The following is a 27,384-nucleotide window of genomic DNA, read 5'->3' as shown; positions in this document are numbered from 1 at the left end:
GTGAAGGTCCACCTCGTTGTCAAACGAGGGGCATGCACACGGTGGGTCGTGTGTGGGCTGCTCTTGGAGGTTCCGGGAGTGGCCTAGTACTTCGTGTTGGTGTGTGTGCTTGATCCTGGACCGGTAGACGGGCGCCGCAACAGCTGGGTGACTAGCACTGCTCGCTGTGCAGATACATGGATTTGGGCCTGTGTCTGTGGGAGTTTGCACATTCTCCCTGGGGTTGCGTGGGTTTCCTCCGGGCGCTCTGGTTTCCTCCCACACCCCAAAGATGTGCTCTTAGGCTGATTGGTTTACCAAATTGATACTATTCTCCCCTGAATCTGGCTAAGTTAGGGGTTCCATTCGTAGACACGCAGGGTAGAATAGGTGTAGGGTGATGCGGTGGCGCGGGCTCGTTGGGCCGAAGGGCCTGTTTCCCGTGCTGGGTTGTTCTTTGTTCTTTTGTTCTTTGTACTGGGGCTTCGTTTGCTAATCCTCCAACACATGTCACAGTGACCATGTGAGCCTGAACAGATCCTCTAACCATTATTAAGGTTGAGCATGGTGCTGTCCAGCTGAAACCTGAACATGAATATACACATATACACTTGCATCCTTCCAGTGGGCATTAGCAAAACAGCAATTGGGAACTCAAGTCCTGATCAGATTTCTCCTCCCCAGTTCTGTGAGCTGAGGCTCTACATCTGCCCTCCTGATCGCAGTTAACTCTACAGAGACAAGGAATCAAATGTGAGGCCTCCTAACCTGTATGGTTGCATTACACACAGGCTTTATGAACTATTACAGAATTGTTATGGTGCAGAAAGAGGCCATTTGGCCCATCCTGTCTGCACCTGCTTTCCAAACAAACATCAGGGCTTATGGCCATTTTCTATACCCCTGCACATTATTTGAATAGAAACAATCATCTGATACCCTCTTAACTATCTTGATTGAACCTGGCTCCACCATACTCCCAGACAGTGCATTCTAGACCCCAACCACTTGTTGAGTGGAAAAAAAATTATTGCATCATATTTGTTTCTCTCACAAATCACTTTAAATCTATGCCCTCTCGTTTTTGATTGTTTCATGAGCAGGAGCAGCTTCTCTGTCCACTCTGCCTCCTGATTCTATCAGATCTCCTCTCAGCCGCCTTCTCTCCAGGGAGAACAATCCCAACCTCTCCAATCTATCCTCATAAATGAAATTTTTCATCCCTGGAAGCAATTGTAAACCTCTCCTGCACCCACTCCAATGTGCTCATATCCTTCCTAAAGTGCGGTGCCCAGAACTGTACACAATACTCCAGCTGAAATTTAACTAGCATCCTACATAAGTTCAAAATAACCCCCTTCTTCTTGTACTCTATGTCCCTTCTAATAGAGCCCAGTATATCATATGCTTTATTAACTGCTCCCTTCACCTGTCCTGACCCTCAATGGTTGGTGCACACATACACCCAAGTCCCTCTGCTCTTGCATCCCCCATAAGAATTGTACCTTTAATTTTGTATTGTCTCTTCATATTCTTCCGACCAAAATATATCACCTCACATTTCTCCACATTGAACTTGATCTGCCACCTATCACTCTACCAACTTGTGTGGAGTTTGTGCATTTTCCCTCTGCCTGCATCGGTTTCCTCTGGGTGCTCCGGTTTCTTTCCACAGTCCAAAGATGTGCAGGTTAGGTGCATTGGCCATGCTAAATTCTCCCTCAGTGTACCCGAACAGGCGCTGGAGTGTGTTGACTAGGCAATTTTCACAGTAACTTCAGTGCAGTGTTAACATAAGCCTATTTGTGACTAATAAATAAACTTTACTTTATCTACATCCTTCTGAAGTCCTACACTGTCCTCTTCACAGTTTATAATGCTTCCATGTTTTGTGTCATTTGCAAACTTTGACATTATCCCCTGCACACCAAGATCGAGATCATTTTTATGTATAACATATTTCAGGAAAAGCAAGGGCCCCAGGTTAACCCCTTGGGAGTTCCACTATAAACTTCCTCAAGCCCAAAAAGTATCCATTGACCATTCCTCTCTTTCCTATTGCTCAGCTAATTTTGTATCCACATTGCCTTTTATTCTGTAAGCTTTAAATTTTCTCATTAGTCTGTTGCGTGGCACTTTATCAAATGTCTTTTGAAAGTCTATGTACATCACATAGCGGAGGTGATGTATGTGAAGGGCAAGGAAGGGTCTATGATTAGCTCAATTAATACAGTTTTCAGAGAATGAGAACAAAAACATTTCTCAAATACTTTGAAAAAATAAATGAGATTGAGATTAGTCTGGGACATTAACTTTTCAAATACATCAGTGTTTTACAATATCAAGCCATGCTTTGAAACTAGGTTGATGACAGCTCTTCATAACCAGGCAACCTCTAGGCACACATTCTGGAAACACAAATCCACATCACACAGTAAATAACTTTCACCTGCTGTAGACACTGGAAATATATCAAAGTATACTGGAGCAGATTAATGTGGCAGATCTATTGCCAAGCAGATGCTCGTGGTAGTAAAGCTTTTGTATTTGTTTTGTCAATTCCATGAAATATAATCATGTACAAATACAACAGCTCTGATATTTATGGGGTGGCTGCGAGGGTGTGGGGAGGATTGCACTCAGCTAATGTGCGCACCAAGGCCAAGAACACAGATGTCCAATGACAGACCACATTATCACTCTAAAAATATGCTTTTTTCTCAGCAGCTGGTCAAATGGACAGCCTGGGCAGGAGGGGAGAATTCAAAGCAGAGGTAGGAGGTTGCAGTTGAGAACCCTTGTGTGTGGTCCTGACAATCAGGAGTCAACCATTATGATGGAAATATCTACTATCGTGGTGAGATGGGATGGGTAAGGCCAGCCATAATGGCATGGGGAGGAGGAGGGAAGGTCACCTATCGCAGTGAGATACAGAGAAGGTCAGTCATCATGGCAAGGGGGGGAGGAGAGAGGGTCATTGATCATAGTGAAGCATGGGGAAGGTCAGCTATCATGTTGTAAAGAGGAAGGAGGAGGATCATTGATTACAGGGGGAGATGGTGAAAAGTGATTCTCAAGACAAGGGGAGGAGGGAGAGTTGTCCATTACAGTGAAGGATGGGGAGGTTGGCAGTCAAAACAGAGAGGGTTGGGAAGGTCAGCCATCACAATGAGGGAAGTGGAAGGTCAGCCATCACAGTGAGGGAAGTGGAAGGTCAGCCATCACAGTGAGGGAAGTGGAAGGTCAGCCATCACAGTGAGGGAAGTGGAAGGTCAGCCATCACAGTGAGGGAAGTGGGAGGTCAGCCATCACAGTGAGGGAAGTGGAAGGTCAGCCATCACAGTGAGGGAAGTAGGAGATCAGCCATCACAGTGAGGGAAGTGGAAGGTCAGCCATCACAATGAGGGAAGTGGAAGGTCAGCCATCACAGTGAGAGAAGTGGAAGGTCAGCCATCACAGTGAGGGAGGTGGAAGGTCAGCCATCACAATGAGGGAAGTGAAAGGTCAGCCATCACAGTGAGGGAAGTGGGAGATCAGCCATCACAGTGAAGGAAGTGGGAGATCAGCCATCACAGTGAGGGAAGTGGGAGATCAGCCATCACAGTGAGGGAAGTGGGAGATCAGCCATGGTAAGGGGTAGTTGTGAAAGTCAGCCATGCTGGGGGCTGTTGGAAAGGTTAGCCAGCACAGCTGTGTTGGTACTTGGGATGCAGGAGTGGAAAGTTGGATTTCATGGTGGGGAAAAGAGAGACAGATGATGGAGTGTACTGAGGTCACATTCTGTGGTGTTGGGGAGGAGGATGACAAAGGTTTTCTCAACAAGCAGTGCAGGAAAGAGTATTTAACCTCTGGAACTGCAGCTCCTGTCTCCCTTTCACTTCAAAGGTTTGTGACCTCCAGGAGATCTATTCGGCAGCAGTGAACTTTAAATCAGGCTCCTAATTATACTGCAAGGTCTCTTACATAAGTTAATGTAATAGAGACTCCCCTTCCTGACAGGGTATTTGGATGTCTCTATATTTGCACCATCAAATGACAATGGGTGTGTGCACTGTGGCTTGGAGCCATGTGCTGCACGTTTAACAGTTTAACTCCCTCCCAAAGTTCAGATTTCTCTGGGCTCTGATGAAGGGTCATCCAGACTTGAAACATTGGCTCTGTTATCTCCCCACAGATGCTGTCAGACCTGCTGAGATTTTCCAGCATTTTCATTTTGTCTCAAATCTCTCCTATCTATCATAGCGGATCACAGAGTCCCTACAGTGCAGAAGGAGGTCATTCAGCCCATCAAATCTGCACTGACAGAATATTTTACCCAGGCCTTCTCCCCCGCCCTATCCCCATAACCCACAAAGCATGGTGCCACCGTACTTAGCACTGCTGCCTCACAGCGTCAGGGACCTGGGCACAATTCCGGCCTCAGGAGACTGTGTGGAGTTTCCACATTCTCCCCGTGTCTGCGTGGCTCTCCTCCGGGAGCTCCGATTTCCTCCCACAATCCAAAGATGTGCGGATTAGGTTGATTGGCCATACTAAATTGACCCTAGTGTCAGGGGGATTAGTAGATAAATATGTGGGATTATGGGAATTGGGCCTGGATGGGATTATGGTTAGTGCAGACTCTATGGGCTGAATGATCTCCTTCTGCACTGCAGGGATTCTATGATTTACCATCCACCTAACCCACACATCTTTGGATTGTGGGAGGAAACCCATGCAGATACAGGAAGAATGTGCAGACTCCACACAGACGCAGTCACCCAAAGCCAGAATTGAGCCCGGGTTCCTGGTGCTGTGAGGCAGCAGTGCTAACCACTGTGGCACCCTGTTTGGTGGGGTTGGGGCACGGCGGTTGTCTTTATTTATTTATTAGTCACAAGTAGGCTTACATTCACACTACAATGAAGTTATTGTGAAAATCCCCTAGTCACCACACTGCGACGTCTGTTCCAGTACACTGAGGGAGAATTTAGCATGGCCAATCCACCTAACCCGTACATCTTTGGCCTGTGGGAGGAAACCGGAACACCTAGAGGAAACCCATGCAGACAAGAGGAGAATGTGCAAACTCCACACAAACAGTGACCCAAACTGGGAATTGAACCCGGGTCCCTGGCGCTGTGAGGCAGCAGTGCTAACCACTGTGCCATGTCTGGGGGCAAATCTCAAGGGAAACATGGAAGAAACATACAGCGCAGCTGTGTAATAAGGTGTGACAATGCACTGTACCATAAGGAGTGACAGCACACTGTGCAGCATAAACTGGCAATACAATGTTTACAATACATCATAAATAGGACTAGACAATAAGTGTGGTTCTGTCCATGTCACCCACATCCCAAGAATAAATAAAAACTCACTATCATCTTTATATAATCAGCATTTATGATGGGAATTGTCTATAATAAACTTGCCGCACTGTAATTACGTCACCCTAAAGCTGAAGTGTGGACACAGGAATGTATAATGGAGATTTAAAAACCAGGACAGGATGTGTGGCTTTGAAAGAAGGACTGAGTTACATCTGTCAACTTTGGTTCTATTGTCCCACAACCCAGTAACGCTGCTTCTATTGAAGATTCCACTTGTCTTAATCCCCGTGTGGTTTCAAAGAAGATCGAGTAGCAAGTAAATGGCTAACGAAACTTTTCTCAACGCTTTCTCTGAGGTTAGCCCTGTGAGTCTGCCACCATCTTCTGAGACCTACTTTTCACTCTCTGGTGCTTCGCGTTTCCTTTAAACACTCTCTAAAATTATTTTCCTGCCACAGTTTTTTTAAAAAGTCTATCCTGACTGCCTTTGGCAGCTTGCCACTATAGCTCATTCTCTCTTTGAGGAAAGAACTGCAACGTGTTCCTGTCAACTGCCTTCACACTTCTACCACTGGGTGGAGCTTCACAAGTTGGAGAAGGTGCAGATCTCTGTATCTGTACCCAGAATGTCACGTGTGCAGTGAGGGCAACTCCATTCCTCCAAAATCCATGGGACAGCACAGTGGCATAGTGGTTAAAATTGCTGCCTCACAACACCAGACACTCAGGTTCCAATCCAGCCTCGGGTCACTGTCTGTGTAGACTTTGCACAGTCTCCCAGTGTCTATGTGGGTTTCCTCCAGGTGCTCTGGTTTCCTCCCACAGTCCAAAGGTGTGCTGGTTAGGTTGATTGGCCTGCTAAATTGACCCTAATGTCAGAGGGATTAGCAGGGTATTTAGGTGGGGTTGCGGGAATAGGGCCTGGGTGGGATTGTGGTTGGTGCAGATTCGATAGACCGAATGGCCTTCTTCTGCACTGTAGGGATTCTATGGGACATCCACCAGTAATGTATTAAATCTGTGTCGTGCACATTATGGCAAATTATAAAGGCACTTACCTTTTCTTCAGAAACTTTAGCAGAATCGGCATGTTTCTCATCCTCTTTGACTGACTGCAATAACAGATACAATCTGGCATTACTTAATGATAAATATAGGATTGACTTTTAAATGAGGTATGCATTCAGTTTCTTCATCTATTCGATGTACATCTCAACTACATCAATAAGTTCAGGATCAGTCGCAGCAGTGGCCAACACATCCCATTTGTTACAGGTGCTTTTTCTGCTGCTAGTCCATTGCTCTTGTTTCTGTTAAAAACAATTACTTCCAGTGTTCATTACACTTGTACCTTCGTCCCATGAGGATATTTTGTAATATTTGTTGAAATGAAAGAGCTTCTGGAAATTGTGAGTTTTATCACAAACTACAGAAAAAAGAGGATTTAATAAAAAAATTAAACAAAGCAGATCTTTTAAGAAAAATAAGAATCAAATGTTGAAATTACAGACATGCATATTGCATCTAAAAAGATCAAAGACAGGATATGACATTTTGTTTTCATGAAGTCATTAGAATTTTATGTTCTTAATCCAGATTTGCAGCATTTGCCGTTTTGTTTTTTTTCCGTTCTAATTTACGCGTGGTTTTTTTTGCTTCTGTGATTACCAGCCCATTATTTGATTTAAACTGATGGAAATCACGTGTTGGCCAACCTCAGAAGCTGGAGATTGAGGTCTACATATTTGTTTCAAGGTCTTGATTGATTCCACCTACTTTTACAATCAATAGAGAAAAAGTGATGATGATACAATGCTCGCCAATCTTACAGCCAACATTGTAAAGACACGTCTACACATATTTTCACAAAAAAGCATCAAACCAGATGAGAGTATTTTCTCAGGTACTTCTCTTAGTCATTTTTCCAAGCAATTTACTGAATTAATAAATGGCTTTTAATTTAACGTTTCTGCATGTAAACTTTTTCTCAGTTTATCTTCCTGCCAGGAAGTGGTTAGGGGTTACTTATTGGTATATCTCAAGTGCTTATGTGTCATTTGTCAATCTTAATGATGAGTGCCGTTCAGCTATTCTAATTTGGAAGGCCACATAGCAAATCTGCTCCTTTCTTTAACTGCTCTGTGATGTCCACTTTTGTGCCTTCCAGTGAGGGTCATGATCGGTGCTGGTATCACTGTCAATATCTATTTGCATAGGTTTTTTCAGAAAGGCTTTGGGAGAATGCCAGAGGCAAAGTTCCAACTCAAATTAATCTATATTTAATGTTTCCTAGTCCCATTGCAATTTTTATTATATAGTTATTATTGGCTTAGTATAAAATTATGTCCTTTGCACTGTCGTAGTTGAATTGTGCCTGCTACATGCTGGATTAATAACAAGTGTGCCTACATCAATGATTCACATTTCTGGTCTATATTGGAACATTACTTAATTTGTGCCACATGGTATTTGATGTGATCCTAAACAACGCTAACTACATTCTACTAAGGTCATGACTCACGAGTGTTTCTAATGAAGTAACAGTGGATATCTGTAACTGATTACTGCCTACAACCATCACATTTTCAGTTAATATATGCTGTTTCTAACAATCAGTGCTTGTCAAAAGCAGAATGTTCTCTGATGACTGGCACAATTAAATGCATTATTTTAAAAAGTATACAGCAGATGCAAAGATCTTTATTCATAATTCATGTATAAATTTTCAAAAAAGATATTTTTCAGCATTTTGTTATTTAGATCATCTTTGCAATTCCACATAAGCTTCCTGAATGCAAGCAGAAGCATTGAAAAGCATTAAATGTTTTGGCAAGTGTCTCATTTCTAGATAGGAATGGATAACTTCTGGTTCAGAATTGAGTGCACTTTTGGTTTTGGTCAATATAATTAATTTGGAATAGGGAGGGCAAATTTCAAATTTATTGCTGACACAACAGTGGGAATTTCAGCAAACATTGAGGATAAATAAACAGGTGGGCAGATTTGGGAGACAGATGGCACATACAATGTAATGTGAAGAAGCGTGAGGTAATGCACTTCGAGAAGAGAAAAAAAGACTGAGTATAAAACCAGTGCAAAGATGCTGAAGGAGGGAAAGAACAAAAAAACCTAGCGATTGAAATACAGAATAGTTGATGCGGAGACTGCTGCATCTCTTCTGGAAAGAATGAATGAGCATTTGAAAGCATGAAAGATATATGGCTAGGGGGAGAGTAGGGCAGTGGGATTAGTTTCAGATTGCTCTTGCAAAGAGCTGTCACAATAGGTTGAATGGAGTCCTTATATACTGTAAAGTTCTATGGTTCTATTATTAACATCCCATTTCTTTGTCAAAATTGTCAATGAGTATGTGCCTCCAAATGTGTGTTGTTGCTCTGTTTCAAAAGGAGGCCAGTTTCCACTGCTAATGTAATTTGGCAACCACAGTTAAAGAAAATGACTGCAAAATTCAGATGCAAAGCAGCTGGTTTTTGGCTGCTATAGGTGCCACTCTGACTCCAAAATGTCATCTGCAGCAGGCGCTCTTCTAGAGCTGGTTTTGTATTTGACAGTCCAGATTTCAGCATAGCTGGTCTTACTCCTGTATGCTCTGGGGTCTTACTCCTGTACTGGATGCTCCGAGGTCTGCTATTTTGAAGGTCGCGGTGTTTTCACAGCCATGACCCAACCTGATGGAACGTCCGTTCATTTGCGGGCAATTGGCAGTCAGTCTGGGTATTATTCAAAGATGGGGAGGCAATGGCTCAGTGGTATTATCACTAGGCTATTAATCCAGAAACTCAGCTAACGTTCTGGGGACCTGGTTTCGAACTCCGCCACCAGAGATACTGGAATTTAAATTCAATAGAAAAAAATCTGGAATTAAGAACCCACTAATAGCCATGAAACCATTGTCGATTGTTGGCAAAACTCATCTAGATCACTAATGTGCTTTAGGGAAGCTAAATCTGCCATCCTTACCTGGTCTGGCCTACGTGTGACTCCAGAGCCACAGCAATGTGGTTGACACTCTAGTGCCTTCTCAAATGGTCTAGCAAGCCACTCAATTCAAGGGCAACTAGAGATGGGCAATAAATACTGATCAGCCAGCGAAGCCCACGTGCCATGAATGAATTAAAAAAAAGGTACAATATTAAAATCCACCAATTAGAGGCTGGACAGCTCCACAGGGTCACCTTCCGAGCCTCATTCGTTAAATGTTGGTCAACCAGGTTACTGAGTGTGCCTTTTGAAGAAAGATACTGTTGGACCTGTCTTACATGATACCACCCTCAACATCACGTGACTATTGTCTGGCCATTGGGTAACATCATCATTAATTATTCAAAATCATTGCCAGGTCTGTCAGTGACCATGCAAAGTGATCCTGGCGTTTTTCTGATCATACCAATAATCTGTGGAGGGATTGAATCTGTTGTGAGGTGTTGGGCATAGTTCAGTAGGTTTAATTAAGGTATTTGTGGTCTTAGGTAGTTCAACAGTAAGTATTTATTAACTACTAGAAACTATATTGTAAAGGTCTCTGGCTAACCACTGTGTCACCATGCAATGGAATACTCTCATCTCCGTGCTGTCTCCATGCTTTCTTCCATACAAAACTCTGTCCAACGCTATAGTTACTCCTAGATGCAGGTCATGTTTCCCCTATACTCCATCCCACATTAACCCATTACATGCCTAACAAATCATATGACTCTGGTGTGGAGTGGGGCATGGAAGAGCGGTGTCGGGGTTGGTGGTGGTAATTGGGGATCTGGTGTGCTGTCAGTTGGGTTGAAACTAGAGGCAATGTGATGGCATCAAGATCTCTTGGGGGAAAACCATTTGACAGAGTGCCCAATTGGGCTGTTCAGGCAGGTAACCAGATCCAGGAGGTAAGTATGAAGGCATTTAACTCTTGAATGCATCAAAACCTCGTCTTGACGAGCTGGCAGCCTCACGGTCATTTGGAAAAGCCTGTCCACTGCAGTTGAAGTCAATCACCTAAATGAGAATGGACCCTCGTTATCCTGTTTAAAGTTACAGCCTGCTTCCTGGAGTTAGGTTGACTGCTTGGCCACTTGCTGTCCTCAGGGATGACGAGAAACGGGTGGTTTGAAGGTCAGTTTAGGTCAGGAAGCAGGTTTTTCAGACTGACCCAACATGTTTGTTTTTTGAGTTAAAATTCATCCCACTATCTCAGTCCTGGAGGAAATATGTTAATAAAGATGCATCTGTTTATTTACCATCTGTTTGAAGAAATTCAGGAAGCCCTTTTTGGCTGGTTTAACTTCCTCTTCTTCAGACTCTATTTTCTGTGCAGATTCAAGACTTTTAATTTCCTGTTTTGACATTTGTCTTTGTGGCTGGGACATTCCTTTTTCAGCTTTTGAATCTGATGTACTGGTTACATTTTCTTGTTCAACCTGGATAATAAATATAGTTCATGGTAAAATGACAATTACATACAGATTTCAAAATGCAGCGCTGTCTACATGCACAATATGCACCGGCAATACTAGGGCAGTAGTGTTACTTGATCCTGGATCCATGGTGAAATACTTTTGAACTAAGCTTCTACAGTAAGTACATATCATAAGTCACCTCCTGACTCCCCAAAACCTGTCCACCATCTACAAGATACATGTCAAGAGAATCATAGAATTCCTACAGTATGGAAGGAAACCATTCGGTCCATTGTCTATACCAACCACAATCCCACCCAGCCCTATTCCCGTAAACCCACATATTTACCCTGCTAATCCACCTGACACTAGGGTTAATTTTGCATGGCCAATCAAGCTAACCCGCACGTCTTTGTAGTGTAGGAGGAAACTGGAGCACCAGGAGGAAAATCATGAAGACTCGGGGAGAATGTGCAAACTCCACACAGACAGTAACCCAAGGCTGGAATTGAACGTGGGTCCCTGAGTCTCTGGCTAACCACTGTGTCACCATGCAATGGAATACTCTCATCTCGCCTGGATGAATGTGGCTCCAACAACACTCAAGAAGCTTGACAGCAACTATCCAGGGCAAAGCAGTCCACTTAATTGGCACCCTATCCACCATCTTAAAGATTCACTCCCTTCACCATCAATACACAACGGCAGCATTGTGTACCATGTATAAGATGCACTGCAGTAACTCACCAAACCCATGACCTTTTCCACCTTGATGGACATGGGTAACACCCTTGCAAGTTCCCCTCCAAGTCACTCACCATTCTGACTTGGAAATATATCACTCTTCCTTCACTATCAGAAATTCTGGAACTTCCTCCCTAACAGCACTGTGGGTGTACCTACACCACATGGACTGCTATGGTTAAGTTCACCACCATCTTCTCAAAAGCAAATAAGCATTGTCAGGAAACCCATCGATGAAAGTTTGCTGGCTGTTCACGTCACACTCCCGCTGCAGTGAGGTCGGAGAATTTGACACCCAGCCAAATTTCCATTCACTGCAGTGGAATGGGAAAATCCAGCTGACATGGAGTTAACATTCCAACCGTGGTCTCGCAAAGGGAAAATCAGAGGAAAAATGGTACTTAACGTGATATAAATTCTGCCATCACGCTAACATTCACAACAGTCTGTACAATGATGGGTTTAATACAATTATAGTACAGCACAAAAGAGTAAATTCAGCACTTATAGGAAAGAATTCCGTTGAGTGGAACGCAGCCTATGGCATTGGAATTGTAGTAACTAGTCTCATCTTTGACACAAGTTTCCTATAACTGAGTCTCTTGGCTGCCTTCAGGGGATTGCAGAATTTACAGTATATAATTAACTCACCTGCTTATTTTCACTAACCTGTGGCACTTCCTTGATGGTCTGAATGAAGAAAGAAGAGAGCAAAATGAATTGATCATTAAAGGAGATTTTATATTGTTAAATGTATAAGTAATTTAGTGCTTTTGTATCTGGGAGGTGCAGTGGCATTGAGCAATGCGCAATGGTCTCTGCCACAGAACAAGGATCTTTCTGAGTCCCAATTAGGTTTGCAACTGAGTAGAAATAGGACAGCCCAAATGCAAGACTGAACATTCAGCACATACGTAAAATTTTGTTCATCAACAATTACACTTAAACTTCTTGTCATGTCTTTGTAAAAGGGAGTGAATTTTGATTATATTCAAATTCTCTTCCTGCACTAAGAGTGCTAAGGCAGTTTTCGCTAGTTATCCCTGGAACAGGTTGACAACCTGTCTTGTAACTTTCGGGTTGCCACTCCATATCAAGCATGGCTGACCTGGAGTCTCTCCCGCTCTTATTGTCAGCCCTTGGCATATTGGAAGGATTTACAGGTTGACAATCGACCTGTTTGGCTGGGTTATGAATGAACCTTTCTTGGCCATCAAGTCCTGCAGTGGGACTCAAACATGGAGCTTCTAGCTCAAAGGTAGGGATGTTACCATTGTGTCACAGGCAGCACGGTGGCACAGTGATTAGCACTGCTACATCACAGTGCCAGGGACTCAGGTTCAATTCTGGCCTCAGGTGACTGTGTGGAGTTTGCATGTTCTTCCTGTGTCTATGTGGGTTTCCTCCAGGTGCTCTGATTTCTTCCCACAGTCCAAAGATGTGCATGTTAGGTAGACTGGCTATGCTAAATTGCCCCTCAATGTCAGGGAGACTAGCATGGTAAACAGGTGGAGTTATGGGATAGGGAGGCCAATGGCCTCCTTCTATACGCTAGGCATTCTGTCACAAGACCTCCTTGATAATATTCATGTGAGTTTAATAAGGTCCTCACCTTTATCAGATTTATTTGTGCCAGTGTACTTGAGATATGTGCAACATTTTGACCTAACTTAAATGACTACTACGACTACACATAAAGGGTAATTCATAAGAGATAGCTCCAGCTGGGAAGGCATGTTTGATAGGAGTATGATTCAGAGATAGGACTACAACACTGGTGAATACCAACTAATCCTATAATTTCAAAAAAATCTGATGTTGTTACTATAATTACTTTTGTTTTGAAGTGTAAAATTTTAGCGGCGGTCATTTGCTGGTTTCTGATTGACAGCTTTTTCTATCTATATAGTTAATCTGTTTGTATGTATTGTGGTCAGTAAATGGGCTTGGCTTTTAGTTTGCCATTTGTTAAAGGTATTTATAATGAAAACTTGGATTCAAATAGTTAGGCTGCTACATGTATATGGGATTGCATCAGGAAATTGTAATTAAGTATGTAAGTGAGTTATTTCAGGACAGTAACACATATATGTACAAATTACAATAAAGGAGATCATAGTAATAGCTGAGGGTTATCATTAAAAGTATGTTTAAAGTAATGAAATTACTGACCTTCTGTCTAAAGAGTTTTCCAAACGGACTTTGCGTTGGTGACTTTTCTAGTTTTGCTTTATCAGAGGAATCTGCACCATTTGTCTTGGATATCTCCTGTTCTGCTGCTTTTTGTTCGAATTTGTGGGATTTAGCTGCTGCTTCTTTGTGTTCACCATTTACTTTTTTCTAACAAAACAAAAAGCACTTGCTTTTCATTATCACACTTGTCACTGCGATTACACTGACTGATAAAATCAAATCCCCCTTAAGATACCTTCAATCACCAAACATCACCATTCTGTTTCTGTTTTAGCTATATCAGCATCACAGACTAAAGTCCATAGTCTGCCAATATTCCCATGGATAATGCTAATTAAACCAGGCATGACTTACTGATGTGTTAATCCTGATAATGAAAGCTTTAAACTTTTTTTTAATTCATTCAAATGATGTGGTTGTTGCTGGCTGGGCCAGCATTTATTGCCCATCCCTAATTGGCCTTCGGGGGGCACATTGCTGTGGATCTGCCGTCACGTGTAGACCACACGAGGTAAAGATGGCAGATTTCCTTCCTTAAAGGACAACAGTGAACCAGTACGTTTTTACAACTATCAGCGATGGTTTCATGGTTGTCTTAGATATTTTATTCCAGATTTTTATTCTTAAATGGAAATAATTCATAGCAAAGTGATGAAAAAGCAGCTCTGTAACAAACAACCACTTTTAGCAGAAGCCTTAAGTTTGTGATTTCTATCCTGAGTTAATTAGGATTACATCTTTCAAGCTCTCGTATTGTACAATCGTCTGTTCTGGCCATTGTTTTGTAAAGCAAGGGAAACCTACCACAGGGGAGGCTGGAGAATTCCACCCTCTGTTTCTCTCTCTCTGTATACGTCCAAAGTTCTCCTGGGTTAGATGGATTGGCTATGCTAAATTGCAATTAGTGTCCAAGATGTGGAGGTTAGGTGGATTGGCCATGATCAATGTATAGCGCTACAGAGTTAAGGCCTAGGTAGAGTGTTCTTGAGAAGAGTCAGTGCAGATTCAATGGGCTAAATAGCCTCTTCTGCACTGTCAGAATTCTATGATTCTATATGCTGCTTGGCTTGCTGAGTGTTTGTGGCATTTCTTGTTGCTATTTCTAAACTCCCACCCAGTTATGTTTGGTTAATAATCTTGAAAACTCCCTCATTGCCATGGAATATCTTCAGTGTGATGCTAGCAGTATTTATTTGTAAAAATCAACATGCCTGAACAGTCAGCAAAATCAACCCCATCTTTGTTGCACATTGACTTATTTTTAATAAACTGTAAAAATTAACCACTTACTAACTTTTAAATTCATGGTGATGGGGATAGCCTCTCATATAGGTGTAGGGATGGCAATGTGCAATCAACCCTTGTTCACTGATTGAAATGCAGTCAGCACATTTCATACAATCTTTATATTACAATGATTGCTGTGGAAAGTCAGTGCTAATCTTATGTGCACTGACTGCCTGAACCAAAATAGCAATTTCCTGGCACAGCTAATTCTAACAAACCCTGTAATGTATAAAGCCAGACTGCCCCTCTGAAAAGGAAGATGTGCTATGAAGGTGCACTGTAATTGTGGTGAAAGTGAATCTGTCCTCAGTGAGAAACAGCAAAACCTGCCTTCAAATTCTCTGATGCAGCCCTTGGAGTTGGAGAGTTGTCCTGTGTTATCAGGAGCTTGGGGGGGGGGTGCGTGAGGGCATCCAGGCACATGGATAAAAGGCATAGGAACATACGAATCAGGAGCATGTTGAGCCTGCTCCGCCATTCAATAAGCGCATGCCTGATCTGACTGTAATTGCAACCCCACATTCCTGCCTACCCTGATACCCTTTCACTCCCTTGTCGCTCAGGAATTTATCTAGTTCTGCCTTACAAATGTTCAAAGAATCTGCTTGCATTACCTTCAGAGGCAGTTAGCTCCAGAGACTCAGGATGCTCTGAGACAGAAAAAATCTCCTCAGCTTTGTACAGAGCTTGGAGTCAGGCATGTTTTGCATGGATGTGGTGGTCAGCTCCATCAATACTTGTATGGACCCACGATGCAGCATCTGATGCCTGTTGTCGCAGCTTCCATTGCAGCTCAAGTGTAGCGCTCAATGTCCAAGTGCAGCAGTAACTCAGGTTGCTGTTACACAAGCCCAGGCTGCTATCATCAGAGCCATAGATTACAAGAGCATTTCAGGGTGTCACAGCAATCTCTTCTCCAACAGGATTACTGAGATGTTACCCAGGGGGAGTGACAGTTGCTCCATCGAGCAGAAAGTGACTGTCCCCACTCTCATTCTATCACTTCAAACGTTGCAAGTGCCCTTACTGTTGCTTTACTAGCTGAGTCTGCTATCACCCATTCTGAGATGATGCAGTGCATGGCTGTGCTCTCTGAAGCTACATCCTCCAAAACCGTCAGCTGTCTCCTTGGCTGGAAGTCAGCAGCCACGCTGCAACCTTTGGGGTAGCAGTACATAGCTGGACCAGGAGAGATAGTGCTACATGGAAGATGAGTGCCAAATGCAGAAGGGTGATTGACTTATGTTTGAGAACAGTATGGCAGGTTTTCATTTATAAATTTGGTTTGAAATGTTTTTTTTTGGTGGTTTTTATTTTTGTGTTACAGCCAAAAAGGCAATGATGATAGTGACAGAGGAAAGATAAAGTGTGAGACTGTCTGGGAATGGGGAACAGGGTTTTGGTTACTGGCATTGTATTTAAGTCAGCTTTCCATGGACAGTATCGGCAAAAAGGGCTGAGCTCATCTGCTTTTGATCTTCTTCATTTTCCTCATTATGCTTTTGTTCCTCAGCTGCTCTCCTCACAATGGTATGTGGTACAAATGAAGGGGAAACAACAATAAGAGGTTTACCTTGTCATCTGATGCCTTTTGTGAATCCACCTCCGACTTGGAAGAAGATTTTGTTGGTGTCACCTATAATGAGAATCACACATTCTTTTATTAAACTGCACCTGGACAACCCAAATTAATTGAGTTTAAAGCAGATACTGACATGCATCAGGGCTTCAGCAGCTAATGGACTGAGGCATGAGATGAGGTCAATTATAGGGATGAAAATATGGGGTCTTTGTGATGGAGGAAAGGAGATGGAATGAGTATGGAGCTTGTAACAGGAACCAAAAATAATTGTTTCTGGTTTCACAATGTTTACCAGGAGAAAATATACCTTCAGAACCGGATGTTGGACAAACAGTCTGACGACAGAGAAGCATGCACGAATTGGGGCAGCATGGTAACACAGTGGTTAGCACTGCTGCTTCACAGCTCCAGGGTCCTGGGTTTGATTCCCGGCTCGGGTCACTGTCTGTGTGGAGTTTGCACATTCTCCTTGTGTCTGCGTGGGTTTCCTCCGGGTACTCTGGTTTCCTCCCACAGTCCAAAGATGTGCAAGTTAGGTTGATTGGCCATGCTAAGAAATTGTCCCTTAGTGTCCAGGGATGCGTAGGTTAGAGGGATTAATGGGTATAATATGTAGGGATATGGGGGTAGGGCCTGGGTGGGATTGTGGTCGGTGCAGACTCGATGGGCCGAAGGGCCTCTTTCTGCACTGTAGGGTTCTATGATTAGCCATACTAAATTCTTCCCCAGTGTACCCGAACAGGCGCCGGAGTGTGACGAATAGGGGATTTCCACAGTAACATCATTGCAGTGTTAATGTAAGCCTACATGTGATTGATAATGATAAATAAACTTCAACTTGAAAGAACTGGGTGTCATCAGGATGCATGCAGAGCCTGAACCCATGTCTTTGGATGATATTGCCAAGGGCAGTGTGGAGGAAAGGGAGGAAAGTGGGTGGGTGGGTCCAAAAATTAACCCCTGTTGGTTCTAGAGATAACAGACAAGATTTTCTGGCTTCCCCACTAACTGTTTTTCATGGCGCACTGTTCAGTGGCAGCGGGATCTTTTAGCGTAAATGGGATTTCAAATTAAGTGTCTTTTGAGAGAGAAAAACGAAGGACAGGATCTTCCAGCCCTTCCCATCAGTGGAAAGTCCCGCTGGCTGGACTGGAAGGCCCTGGCGACAGGACCGGAAGGCCCTGGTGTTGGGACCGGAAGGCCCTGTCAGCGGGGCTGGATAGTCTTGCTGGCGGGGCCGGAAGGCCCTGACAGCAGGGTTGGAAGGCCCTAGCGGTGGGGCCGGAAAGTCCTGTAGGCATGAAGTCAGAAAATTCTGGCTAATGGGGTGGTTTACAAAAAAATCAATCACAGGTAGAGAGAGAATAAAGAGATATATCCATTAACAACAGAAATTGAAAGTTCATCAACCTAAAATGGTAACTCTGAGCATGATTTTTCAGGACCCCCGCAGGCGTGATTTTTGGTGGCAGAGGTGGCTTGCCATTGGCTGCTGTTGGGATCTTCTAGTCCCACAGATGTCTGTGGCGTTTTGCATAGCTCACCAGTCCTCCTGCCAGGGAACCAGTCATGGGGAAATCACCTTCAGTAGGACTGGAAGATCCTGCTGGTGGGAAGGGCTGGAAAATCCCATCCTCCATTTTTCTCTCTCCAAAGACACTGTCAGACCTGCCGAGGATTTTCAATATTTTCTGTCCCTATTTCAGATCCAGCATCTGCAGTGTTTCTGCGTGGCAAAGTCTCAACGCTTGATCTCTAGGTCAACATCCATTCCTCAACAGATGCTGCCTATGAGTTTGTGTGGTCTCCCAGCATATAGATGAACTGAAATGCTTGCCAAAAAAAACTACTGATTATACTTCAAATAAAAATTATCTGACTGTGAAGCAATTCTTCTTTCTTTTTATCTAAGGGATTTAATTGAAAATTACTAGTTCTATTTATCTTATTTTCAGGCCTTAAGTAAGGCATATCCATCAACATCATGTGTGCTCAGCGCCAAGGCAGGCCCTTGGCTCACAGTCTTCTCCATGATACTCTGTCCTGTGTCAGTCTTTTCATTTCCCAATAACCTCCTTTGATTTTCAAGCCATCCATTATTGATGTTCTCTTCCTCTTTCTCTTTGAAATCCTATCTCCATCATGTCTCTTACTAGTCCATTCCCTCATAAGATGTGTGCTATCCCAGTCTCTCTGCCTTTTCCTAATTACATTCAGCAACATTTATTCATTCTCCTCGGCACCTTATCAGTTGTTACTTTTCCTGTTTAGCTGATCATTTGCATTTTCCTCCGAACACATATTTCAAAGCTACATAGTAATTGGGCTCCTCTATCTGTAAGGTCAAGTCTCATATCCATACAAAGCAATACTCCAAATCAAGCTCTTGAGTTTTTATTCACCTTTCTGATTAGCTTTCTCTTCTCACTAAATACAAACTTTTCCATTGCTATCTTTGTTGCACCTTCCACCTGCAGATATTATGGCTTGGTTTCTTTTGGAGCTGCCCAAGCTGGAATCTTTCAGACCCACTGCAAGTTAATGGACTTTTGGTTGGCTTGCCACACACATTATGGCTCTCCACCTGCTGTCCACCTGCCCTGGACCGGGATATCATCATGTCTGCTTCCTGAACACTTGTACCAATGCTGATTTTTTTCCTTCAATGAATATTTGAATACTTCTTGATGTTTCAGAGATTACACCTTTGGTTTTGCTAATGTTCGTTTTCATTCCAAAGTTCATTCCAGCAGTCACTAATCTATCTACTCATTCTTGGAATCCTTCTCCTGTGTTTGCTACAAGTGTTTTGTCAGCTGCAAATTTATTTATTGTTATCACTCACGCCCACACATACCCACCCTAACCAATCTTAATGGCAGATTCGATGTCTTCAAACACAGCTTCTTCATAGACATTGAAGAGGACAAGTGATAAACAAAACCCTTGCTGAACTCCTCTTTCAATTACATGTGGTTTCAACTTCCCATTGGCTACTCTCGCTGTTGCAATGTGTCCCACATACAGATGTATTAAGAGTCGTTTATCTCTCCATTTTACTCAAATGCCTTTCAGCACCTTCAAGAGCTTAATACAGCCAACCAATTCAAATGCTTTTATGAAATCTACAAAGCAAACATATACTTTCTTCCCAAACTCTGAAGTGCTCAGTCTTTAATCTTCTAACGTTGATTGCTTCTCTGATCCCTCTTCCTCCCTGGAATCCAAACTGGTCATCTTCGATTCAGTTTTGTGCTTTCCCACCCACTCTCTATGACGATTCTCAACACAATCTTCGACACATAGAGAGTCAGACTAATTGGTAAAGCAGTGGAAGTACAATTCACATAGTCCCAGTAACTATGTGCTAGTAACAATGTGCAAGAGACAAGATACCCGAACGCTCTTCAGTGCTAATTTATAAAATTTAATCCATGGATACACTGATAATGATGTGGAAAACGTATTTTTATATGGGAACATGTAAGATTTCTGACGCGAAAGGAGGCCAGTTGGGCCATCCTGTCTGTGCCATCCAAAAAAGTGCTATAATGGAGAGACCATGGAGTACAAAGAACAAAAAACAAAAAAAATTACAGCACAGGAACAGGCTCTTCAGCCCTCCACAACTGCAATGACCATGCTGCCTGACTGAACTAAAACCTCTTATGCTTCCAGGGACCGTATCCCCCTCGCCATCCTGTACCGTTACCAGTAATGATGATGATGCTGGACAAGTAGTCCAGGGGTCCAGGCTATTGCTCTGGGAACCCAGGTTTAAATGCCATCATGGCAGCCAGTAGAATTTAAATTCAGTTAATAAACCTGGAATAGAAAAACTAGTTTCAACCATAATGACTAAGAAACTATTGTTGACTGCAGTGAAAATACATCAGGTTCACTAATGTCCTTCAGGGGAGGAAATCTGCTGTCCTTATTTGGTCTGGCCTACATGTGATTCCATATCCACAGCAATGTGGTTGATTTTTAACTGACCTCTGAAATGGCCTAGCAACCTATTCAGTTCAAGTTCAATTAGGGACAAGCAAGAAATGCTGGCCTTGTCAGTGACACCCACACACTGTGAAAGAATAAAATTAGTCTAACCCACTTTTCAGTTCTTGGTCCATAGCTCTACAGATCACTGCACTTCAAGTACATATCAAAGGAATTTTAAAAAAATAATGTGATGGCAGTTTCTACCTCTGCCACAAAATAATTCTCAACTCCCTTCTACCAATTATGTAAACTTATTCCACTGGGTACTGGCCTCTCTGTTAATGAAAAGAAGCTTTTCCTAACCATTCACAGACCCGACATCATTTTATACACCTCAATTAAATCAACCCTCAGCATCCTCTGTTTCAAAGAAAACAAGCCCCACCAATTCAGTCTTTTGCCGTACCTAAAATTCTCCATTACTGGCAACATCCTGGTAGATCTTCTCAGTGCCTTCCCAAGTGTTTAACGGTTACATTTAAATGTCAAACTTTTTTAAAAAAGCAACAAAAGAGAATCAACCCTGTAATGAAATTGGTGTAAAGTAGGCCTTGGAATACTGAAATGATTTTATACTCCTTATAAGCCTGCAGAATATGTTCCTGACTACAAGATTTAAAAATAACTACGTGTTACAAACTTCAAACAACAAACTATCATTGCTTACAAGTGTTTTGAAGAAATTCATGACTGAATTATCGTCTGCAGGCGCCTCCGCTTTATTGTCCTTCTCAGACTCCTTGAAGTCCTCAGATGATTTTGATGCTGAATTTTGAGATACTTGGCCACCATGGGATGATGTTGTATGATCCCCGTTGCTGTCAGCAGTTTCCTGCAATACACAGTTATCAGCACATAGGCATTGTGAATATATATTCACACATTTACTATAAAGTCAGTTGCACAGTTTGTAACTTATTCTTTCGCCATTTTGTTTACTTGCATAAGGGTCCCTGAACACATCAGCGCCCATTGCAGTCCCAAACCTTTGCCTTTCCCGGATCAAAGTTATTTTAACAAGGCAATTTATTCTGCATGTGTATGTGTGTATCTGTGACATGGACAGGGGAGAAAAAAGAGATACAGGTTAGCTGTGTATGCACACACATTTATGGAGTGATGTTTTTGTAAGTGACACAAGCTTAAACAGTGTATGTTTCCCCTAGTTGTTACAGTCTCTCTCTTTTTATATGTCTTGTCTCTTTTATATGGCTTGAGCCTGGTAACCAGTGAGGGTCTCTTCAGCTTCATGCCCTTGTCCAAACAGGAGGGAGGAAATTTGGCATGTCTGCTACACCACTCACCAACTTTTACAAATAAGAACATAAGAACAAGGAGCAGGAGGAGGCCATCTGGCCTCTTGAGGCTGCTCTGCCATTCAATCAAGTCATGGCTGATCTTTTTGTGGACTCAGCTCCACTTAACCGCCCATTCATCATAACCCTTAATTCCATTATTGTTCAAAGGTCTATCTATCTTTGCCTTAAAAACATTCAATGAGGTATTCACCATAGAAAGCATCCTTTCTAGTTGTACCACAGCTTGGTATGGTCCTGCTATGTCGAAGACCGCAAGAAACTACAAAGGGTTGTGAACAAAACCCAGTCCATTACACAAACAGCCTCCCATCCATTTACTCTGCCTACACTTCCCGCTGCCTCAGAAACGCAGCCAGCATAATCAAGGGCCCCTGTAGTAGGGGGTTCAGAAACCCCTGTTCTATGAGACTATTAAAACAAAGTAGATTAGTTTCAAAATAGGGACCATAGTGTGCCATATATATGTCAAAGGTATCACAATGTGCCATACTTATACATTCGGATCAGCTGGTGCCTTCAGTAAAGTCTCTCAATAAGAGAAAAAAAACCCTGTTTAACATCTACATTTTGGGATGGCTGAAATGTATGAAATACACTCCCAATATAAAGTATGTTCACTATTTTGCAATTTCGATCTCGGTGAGAATTCATGGGAAGATAATCCCCGTGAATGGCAGGGTGTTACTGCATACTAGCGCTCCTCCCAAAGTCTAGCTTCACACTAAGTCAAATGATTTGTGTGTTATAACAAGGTGGATGCATACTGATCTTAGAGGTCTATAAAATAACGAGGGGCATAGGTCAGTTAGATAGTCAACATCTTTTTCCAAAGATAGGGGAGTCTAAAACCAGAGGGCATAGGCTTAAGGTGAGAGGGGAGAGATACAGAAGGGCCCAGAGGGGCAATTATTTCACACAGAGGGTGGTGAGTGTTTGGAACAAGTTGCCAGAGGTAGTAGTAAATTTTGTCTTTTAAAAAGCGTTTTGACAATTACGTGGGAAGATGGCACAGAGGGATATGGATCAAAGGCAGGCAACTGGGACTAGCTTAGTGGTTAAAAAAAGGCGGCATGGACAAGTTGGGCCAAAGGGCCTGTTTCCAAGCAGTAAACCTCTATGACTATTCTATATACATAAGGTCCAAATGATTACTAAGTCAAGTTCCACTTTTATTAGGGTGCAGGATATTTACTGATATTTTGGGGACTGAATTTCAGAAATTTGTTTATTTCATTGCATAAATCGTACAAAAGTTGCCTCAATGTATAAATTCTTATCTTTTTAATCAAAAAAATTTTTTAAAAAGCTGCAAGTATGCAGCAAGACCAGATACAAAATGCACCAAGTGAAGGTGGATGCCTGATCATTAGTAATACTGAGAAGGAAAAGGGTTGGAGGTAATCCTGAACTCTGGCAGCAATAGTGACAGACCTGGACTTTGTGTGGGAAATATTTGTTCATGTAGCCCTACTTTAGCACACTCCATCAATGTGCCAGGGAGCAGTCATCATCATGGGTCCTACTTATGTGAACCAGCTCTGCCCCCCGAAATCATTGAGGAACAGGTAAGGGCCCACAGCGCTGTCTGCCCCAAGGAATATAGATAAAATAGCGCTGTATGCAAACAGACTAAATCCCCTCCAGCTCAGGCGGATGGCTCTAGGCTTCACTGGGATATGTAAGATCTTGGAGTTTGACAGCACTCTTGAGGGGCCTGAAGGAATCTGGTAGTATTATTTTGGATACTGTGGCAGGAGGAGTTGGGCTTTGACCAAACTGTGGTTAAGTCATCTTCTGTGAGAGAGAACAGAGCTAATATTTCAGCATCTGGAGACCCTCTGTCAGAGCTCTGATGAAGGGTCATCCAGGCTCAAAATATTGGCTCTGTTCTCTCTCCACAGTAGCTGTGAAACCTGCTGAGATTGTGCAGCAGTTTCTGTTTGTGTTTCAGATTCCAACATCTGCAGTAACTTGCTTTTATCTCATGTGCTTGAGTCAGGTTTGGCTCACTATTATTTCTGGTTTCAGCAGTGAAAGGAGGGTTTTCACCTGATTACACAGGTTGAGGGGAATGTCTGAGAAGATGGCCAAGGGAAAAGTCCGAGGACACATACCAACCGTCTTGGGAACAGCTTCTTCCCTGCTGCCATCCGACTTTTGAATGGGCCTACCTTATATTCAGTTGATCTTTGTCTACACCACAGCTAAGACTGTAACACGACATTCTGCACCCTCTCCTTTCCTTCTCCAAAGATGTGTGGGTTAGGTGGATTGGCCATCCTAAACTGCTCCTTAATGTCAGAGAGCCTACCTAGGGTAAATGCACAGGGTTATGGGGATAGGGCCTGGGATTGTGGTCGGTGCAGACTCAAGGGGCTGAGTGGCCTCCTACTGCATTGAAGAATTCTATGATTCTATGACTGTAAAATACAATTTGCACCCTCACCTTTCCTTCTCTATGTAAGATATGCTTTGTCTTATAAAACATAAGAAACAATATTTTTCACTGTGTACTAGTACATGTGTCAATAATAAATCAAATCAAATTAAAAGAATGACACATGCATGAGCAACAGTTTATGACTTTCTAAGGGACTTCTATAAACAATGAATATGCACATTTTGTAATTTTTTTTGATGTTTTCCTCTGTCTCTTTTTTTCCTTCAGGTACAAAGGCAGCCGCAAGAAAATCAATCTAATTACTATCAAGAAAACAAAACATGTCTTGCAGTTAAAGCTTTTCAAGTTTAAGGAAGGAAGTAGTCACATGATGAAAACAGAGCTACAGCACTTACAATGTGAGTCACCAAGCGTTTGGTGAATGCTTTGAAATGAGTGACTCCAGGAATAGACAGGAGCATTATTAGTATGTGCAAATTGGGGTCATAAAAAGTTCCAACAGATAAAGTATGTGCTATGCATTGATATCTTCTTGTTCAGTGGCCATACCTTAACAGAAGTGTTGTCTACCCCTTTCAAATGAGACTGAGCTTTGGAATGTTTTTGTGGTGTCGGGTGTTGCATTGGCCCAACAAAAATCCATTCATTATTTTATATGACAGTCTCTCAATCGCCTTTCCCCCCTTAACCTACTTGAACCAATAATGATTTGCACAGGAGTAACTAAATGCCTCCCCCCCAAAACGTCCTTAATCAGCGAGTTGCTTTGGATGTGTGAGCAGTTCACTTTTAACATTCAATTAAGGCTGAACTATAAAAATAGTTAGAGCCTCTAACTACCTTGCCAACATCACTGACAGAAATAGTCACTTCAAATCGCTGAATATACTTGAATGTCTACGGTCCCAGCTTCCACAGAAACCAGGCGGGGAGGAGATTCAGTTAAAATGAGAGAAAGAATGTGCCTCCCTCTCATCATATGGTGACACAGTGGTTAGTTATGCTGCCTCACAGCGCCAGGGACCCAGGTTCAATTCCGGCCTCGGGTCACTGTGTGCGTGGAGTTTGCACGTTCTCCCTGTGCCTGCGTGGGTTTCCTCCAAGTGCTCTGGTTTTTCCTCCCACAGTCCAAAGATGTGTGGGTTAGGTTGATTGGCCATGTTAAATTAATCCTAGTATCAGGGTAAATATAGGGGTTATGGGAAAAGGGCTTGGGTGGGATTGTGGTCGGGTGCAAACCTGATGGGCAAAATGGCCTCCTTCTGCAATGTAGGGATTCTATGATTCTGTATTAACTTCCCAGTTTAAATAATAACCTATTCTTTTTGGTAGGGGAGCAGGCCAAGGGACCCAAGGAGATGGGGACCTTCTTATATTTTGTAGACTGAGGTATTGGTGGCTGATGTGTTTTTATAGTTTGGAGCCTGAACAGGGATACAATGATAGATTCCCCTTTCAGGCCAAACCTGTTTTGAGGTTAATCATAGGCCAGATTTGGTGCAGGAGATGTGTTTTTAAAATATTCTTAGGTTTCCTTTGGGCTGGGTGCATGACAGTGAAGCTCAATCCTACCCTTATCCAACATTCACTGATGTACATAATTCAGCACAACTCCAACTGCCGCTTTGGCCAAAATTTATTAACATACTTAACTGGAGGTATTTGTGGATCTGCACCATGTCAAGCTGTACAGCTATCTACTAGACATCTGGAAAGTAACTTCAATCTACTTAGAACAAAAAATTGCATCTCTTGAGTTTATAGCAAAAGTTAAACTGCAATTAATGATCTTGCAACTGGACTTCACATGCCAGAGCTGAGCAGATGACATATAGCAAGTTATTAGCAAGAAACTTGTCAGAAGCCATTTAGGTCAGACAAATGCAACGAACATGCAAAATATTTCTGTGAACAGGCACAGCTTTTGTCACTTTACTCCATGCAAATGATAAAAATTCTCAAGTTATGGCTGATTCTGTGATCTAACGAGAAATAATGGGGGTGATTTTCAATCATTGGTCGCATGCTTTTGGTCCGTAAACTGAGCAGGCGGCAGCTGAACATCAAAGTGAGAGGGCACACGAACCTCTTCAAGTGGGCCTGTTATTGTATGAGCAGCACAAGTACCTTAAATGTGCACACTATCACCCCACAATTCCATTTATGATTTGTGGCACAAGTAGGTGCGATATCTGTTCAGCATACTCCATTCCTTTGTGCCAGGTGGCAAGTAGCCTAACCAGTAAAGCCTGAAAATACAACTCAGAGTCATCGATGTTCACAGCATGAAAACAGGCCCTTTGGCCCAAATTGTCCATGACTCCCTTTTTTTAAAAAACACTAAGTTAGTCCCAATTGCTCATGTTTGGCCCATATCCCTCTATACCCATCTTACCCATGTAACTGTCTACATGTTTTTTAAAAGACAAAATTTTACCTACTTCTACTACTACCTCAGGCAGCTTGTTCCAGACACTCACCACCCTATTCTATAATAGGGTGACCAGGACGGTGCACAGTATTCCAAGTATGGTCTTACCAATGCCTTGTGCAACTTCAACAAGACATCCCAATTCCTGTATTCAATGCTCTAACCAATGAAACCAAACATGCAGAATGCCTTCTTCATTACCCTGTCCACTTATGATTTCATTTTAAAGGAGCTAAGAACCTGTACCCCTAGATCTCTTTGTTCTATAACTCTCCCTCTCTCTTCATTAGCTGAGTGAGTCCTGCCCTGGTTTGATCTACCAAAATGCATCACCTTGCATTTATGTAAATTAAACCCCATCTGCCATTCATCAGCCCACTGCCCCAGTTGATCAAGATCCTGTTGCAATTGGAGATAACCTTCTTCACTGTCCACCATGCCACCAATCTTGGTGTCATCTGCAAACTTACTCAATTCTCAGCCAAATCATTAATGTAAATTACAAATGACAGCGGACCCAGCACCGATCCCTTAGGCACACTGCTGGTCACAGGCTTCCAGTTTGAAAAACAAACATCCACAACCACTCTCTGCTTCTGCCATTAAGCCAATTTTGTATCCAGTTGGTTACCTCACCCTGGATCCCGTGAGATTTAACCTTTTGCAACAACCTACCATGAAGCCTGCTGTAATGCTCCAGTGAAGATCAAAACAAGCTGGAGGTGCAGCATC

The 27,384-nt window shown here is 42.7% G+C and overlaps 1 protein-coding gene across 4 annotated transcripts in view; it reads right to left on the bottom strand.

The window, feature by feature from the left end:
* The window catches only part of bcas1 (brain enriched myelin associated protein 1), a 113,764-nt gene that overhangs the window by 10,894 nt on the left and 75,486 nt on the right, over nt 1–27,384 (bottom strand). For 3 of the 4 annotated variants that reach the window (XM_080205005.1, XM_080205009.1, XM_080205007.1), the window contains exons 5-10: nt 21,169–21,333; nt 16,494–16,556; nt 13,613–13,780; nt 12,092–12,130; nt 10,538–10,717; nt 6,350–6,403 (exon numbers count right to left, since the gene is read on the bottom strand). In XM_080205005.1, coding sequence (XP_080061131.1) covers nt 6,350–6,403; nt 10,538–10,717; nt 12,092–12,130; nt 13,613–13,780; nt 16,494–16,556; nt 21,169–21,333 — 669 coding nt within the window. The remainder of the gene's footprint in view (nt 1–6,349; nt 6,404–10,537; nt 10,718–12,091; nt 12,131–13,612; nt 13,781–16,493; nt 16,557–21,168; nt 21,334–27,384) is intronic. The other variant, XM_080205006.1, reaches the window with a different exon arrangement.

Source organism: Carcharhinus amblyrhynchos, chromosome 16 (assembly GCF_965287045.1).
Source record: "Carcharhinus amblyrhynchos chromosome 16, sCarAmb.v2.hapA, whole genome shotgun sequence".
Taxonomy (NCBI): Eukaryota; Metazoa; Chordata; class Chondrichthyes; order Carcharhiniformes; family Carcharhinidae; genus Carcharhinus; species Carcharhinus amblyrhynchos.
Note: the sequence above shows the minus strand (reverse complement) of the source record. Positions and strands in the feature narration are given on the sequence as shown.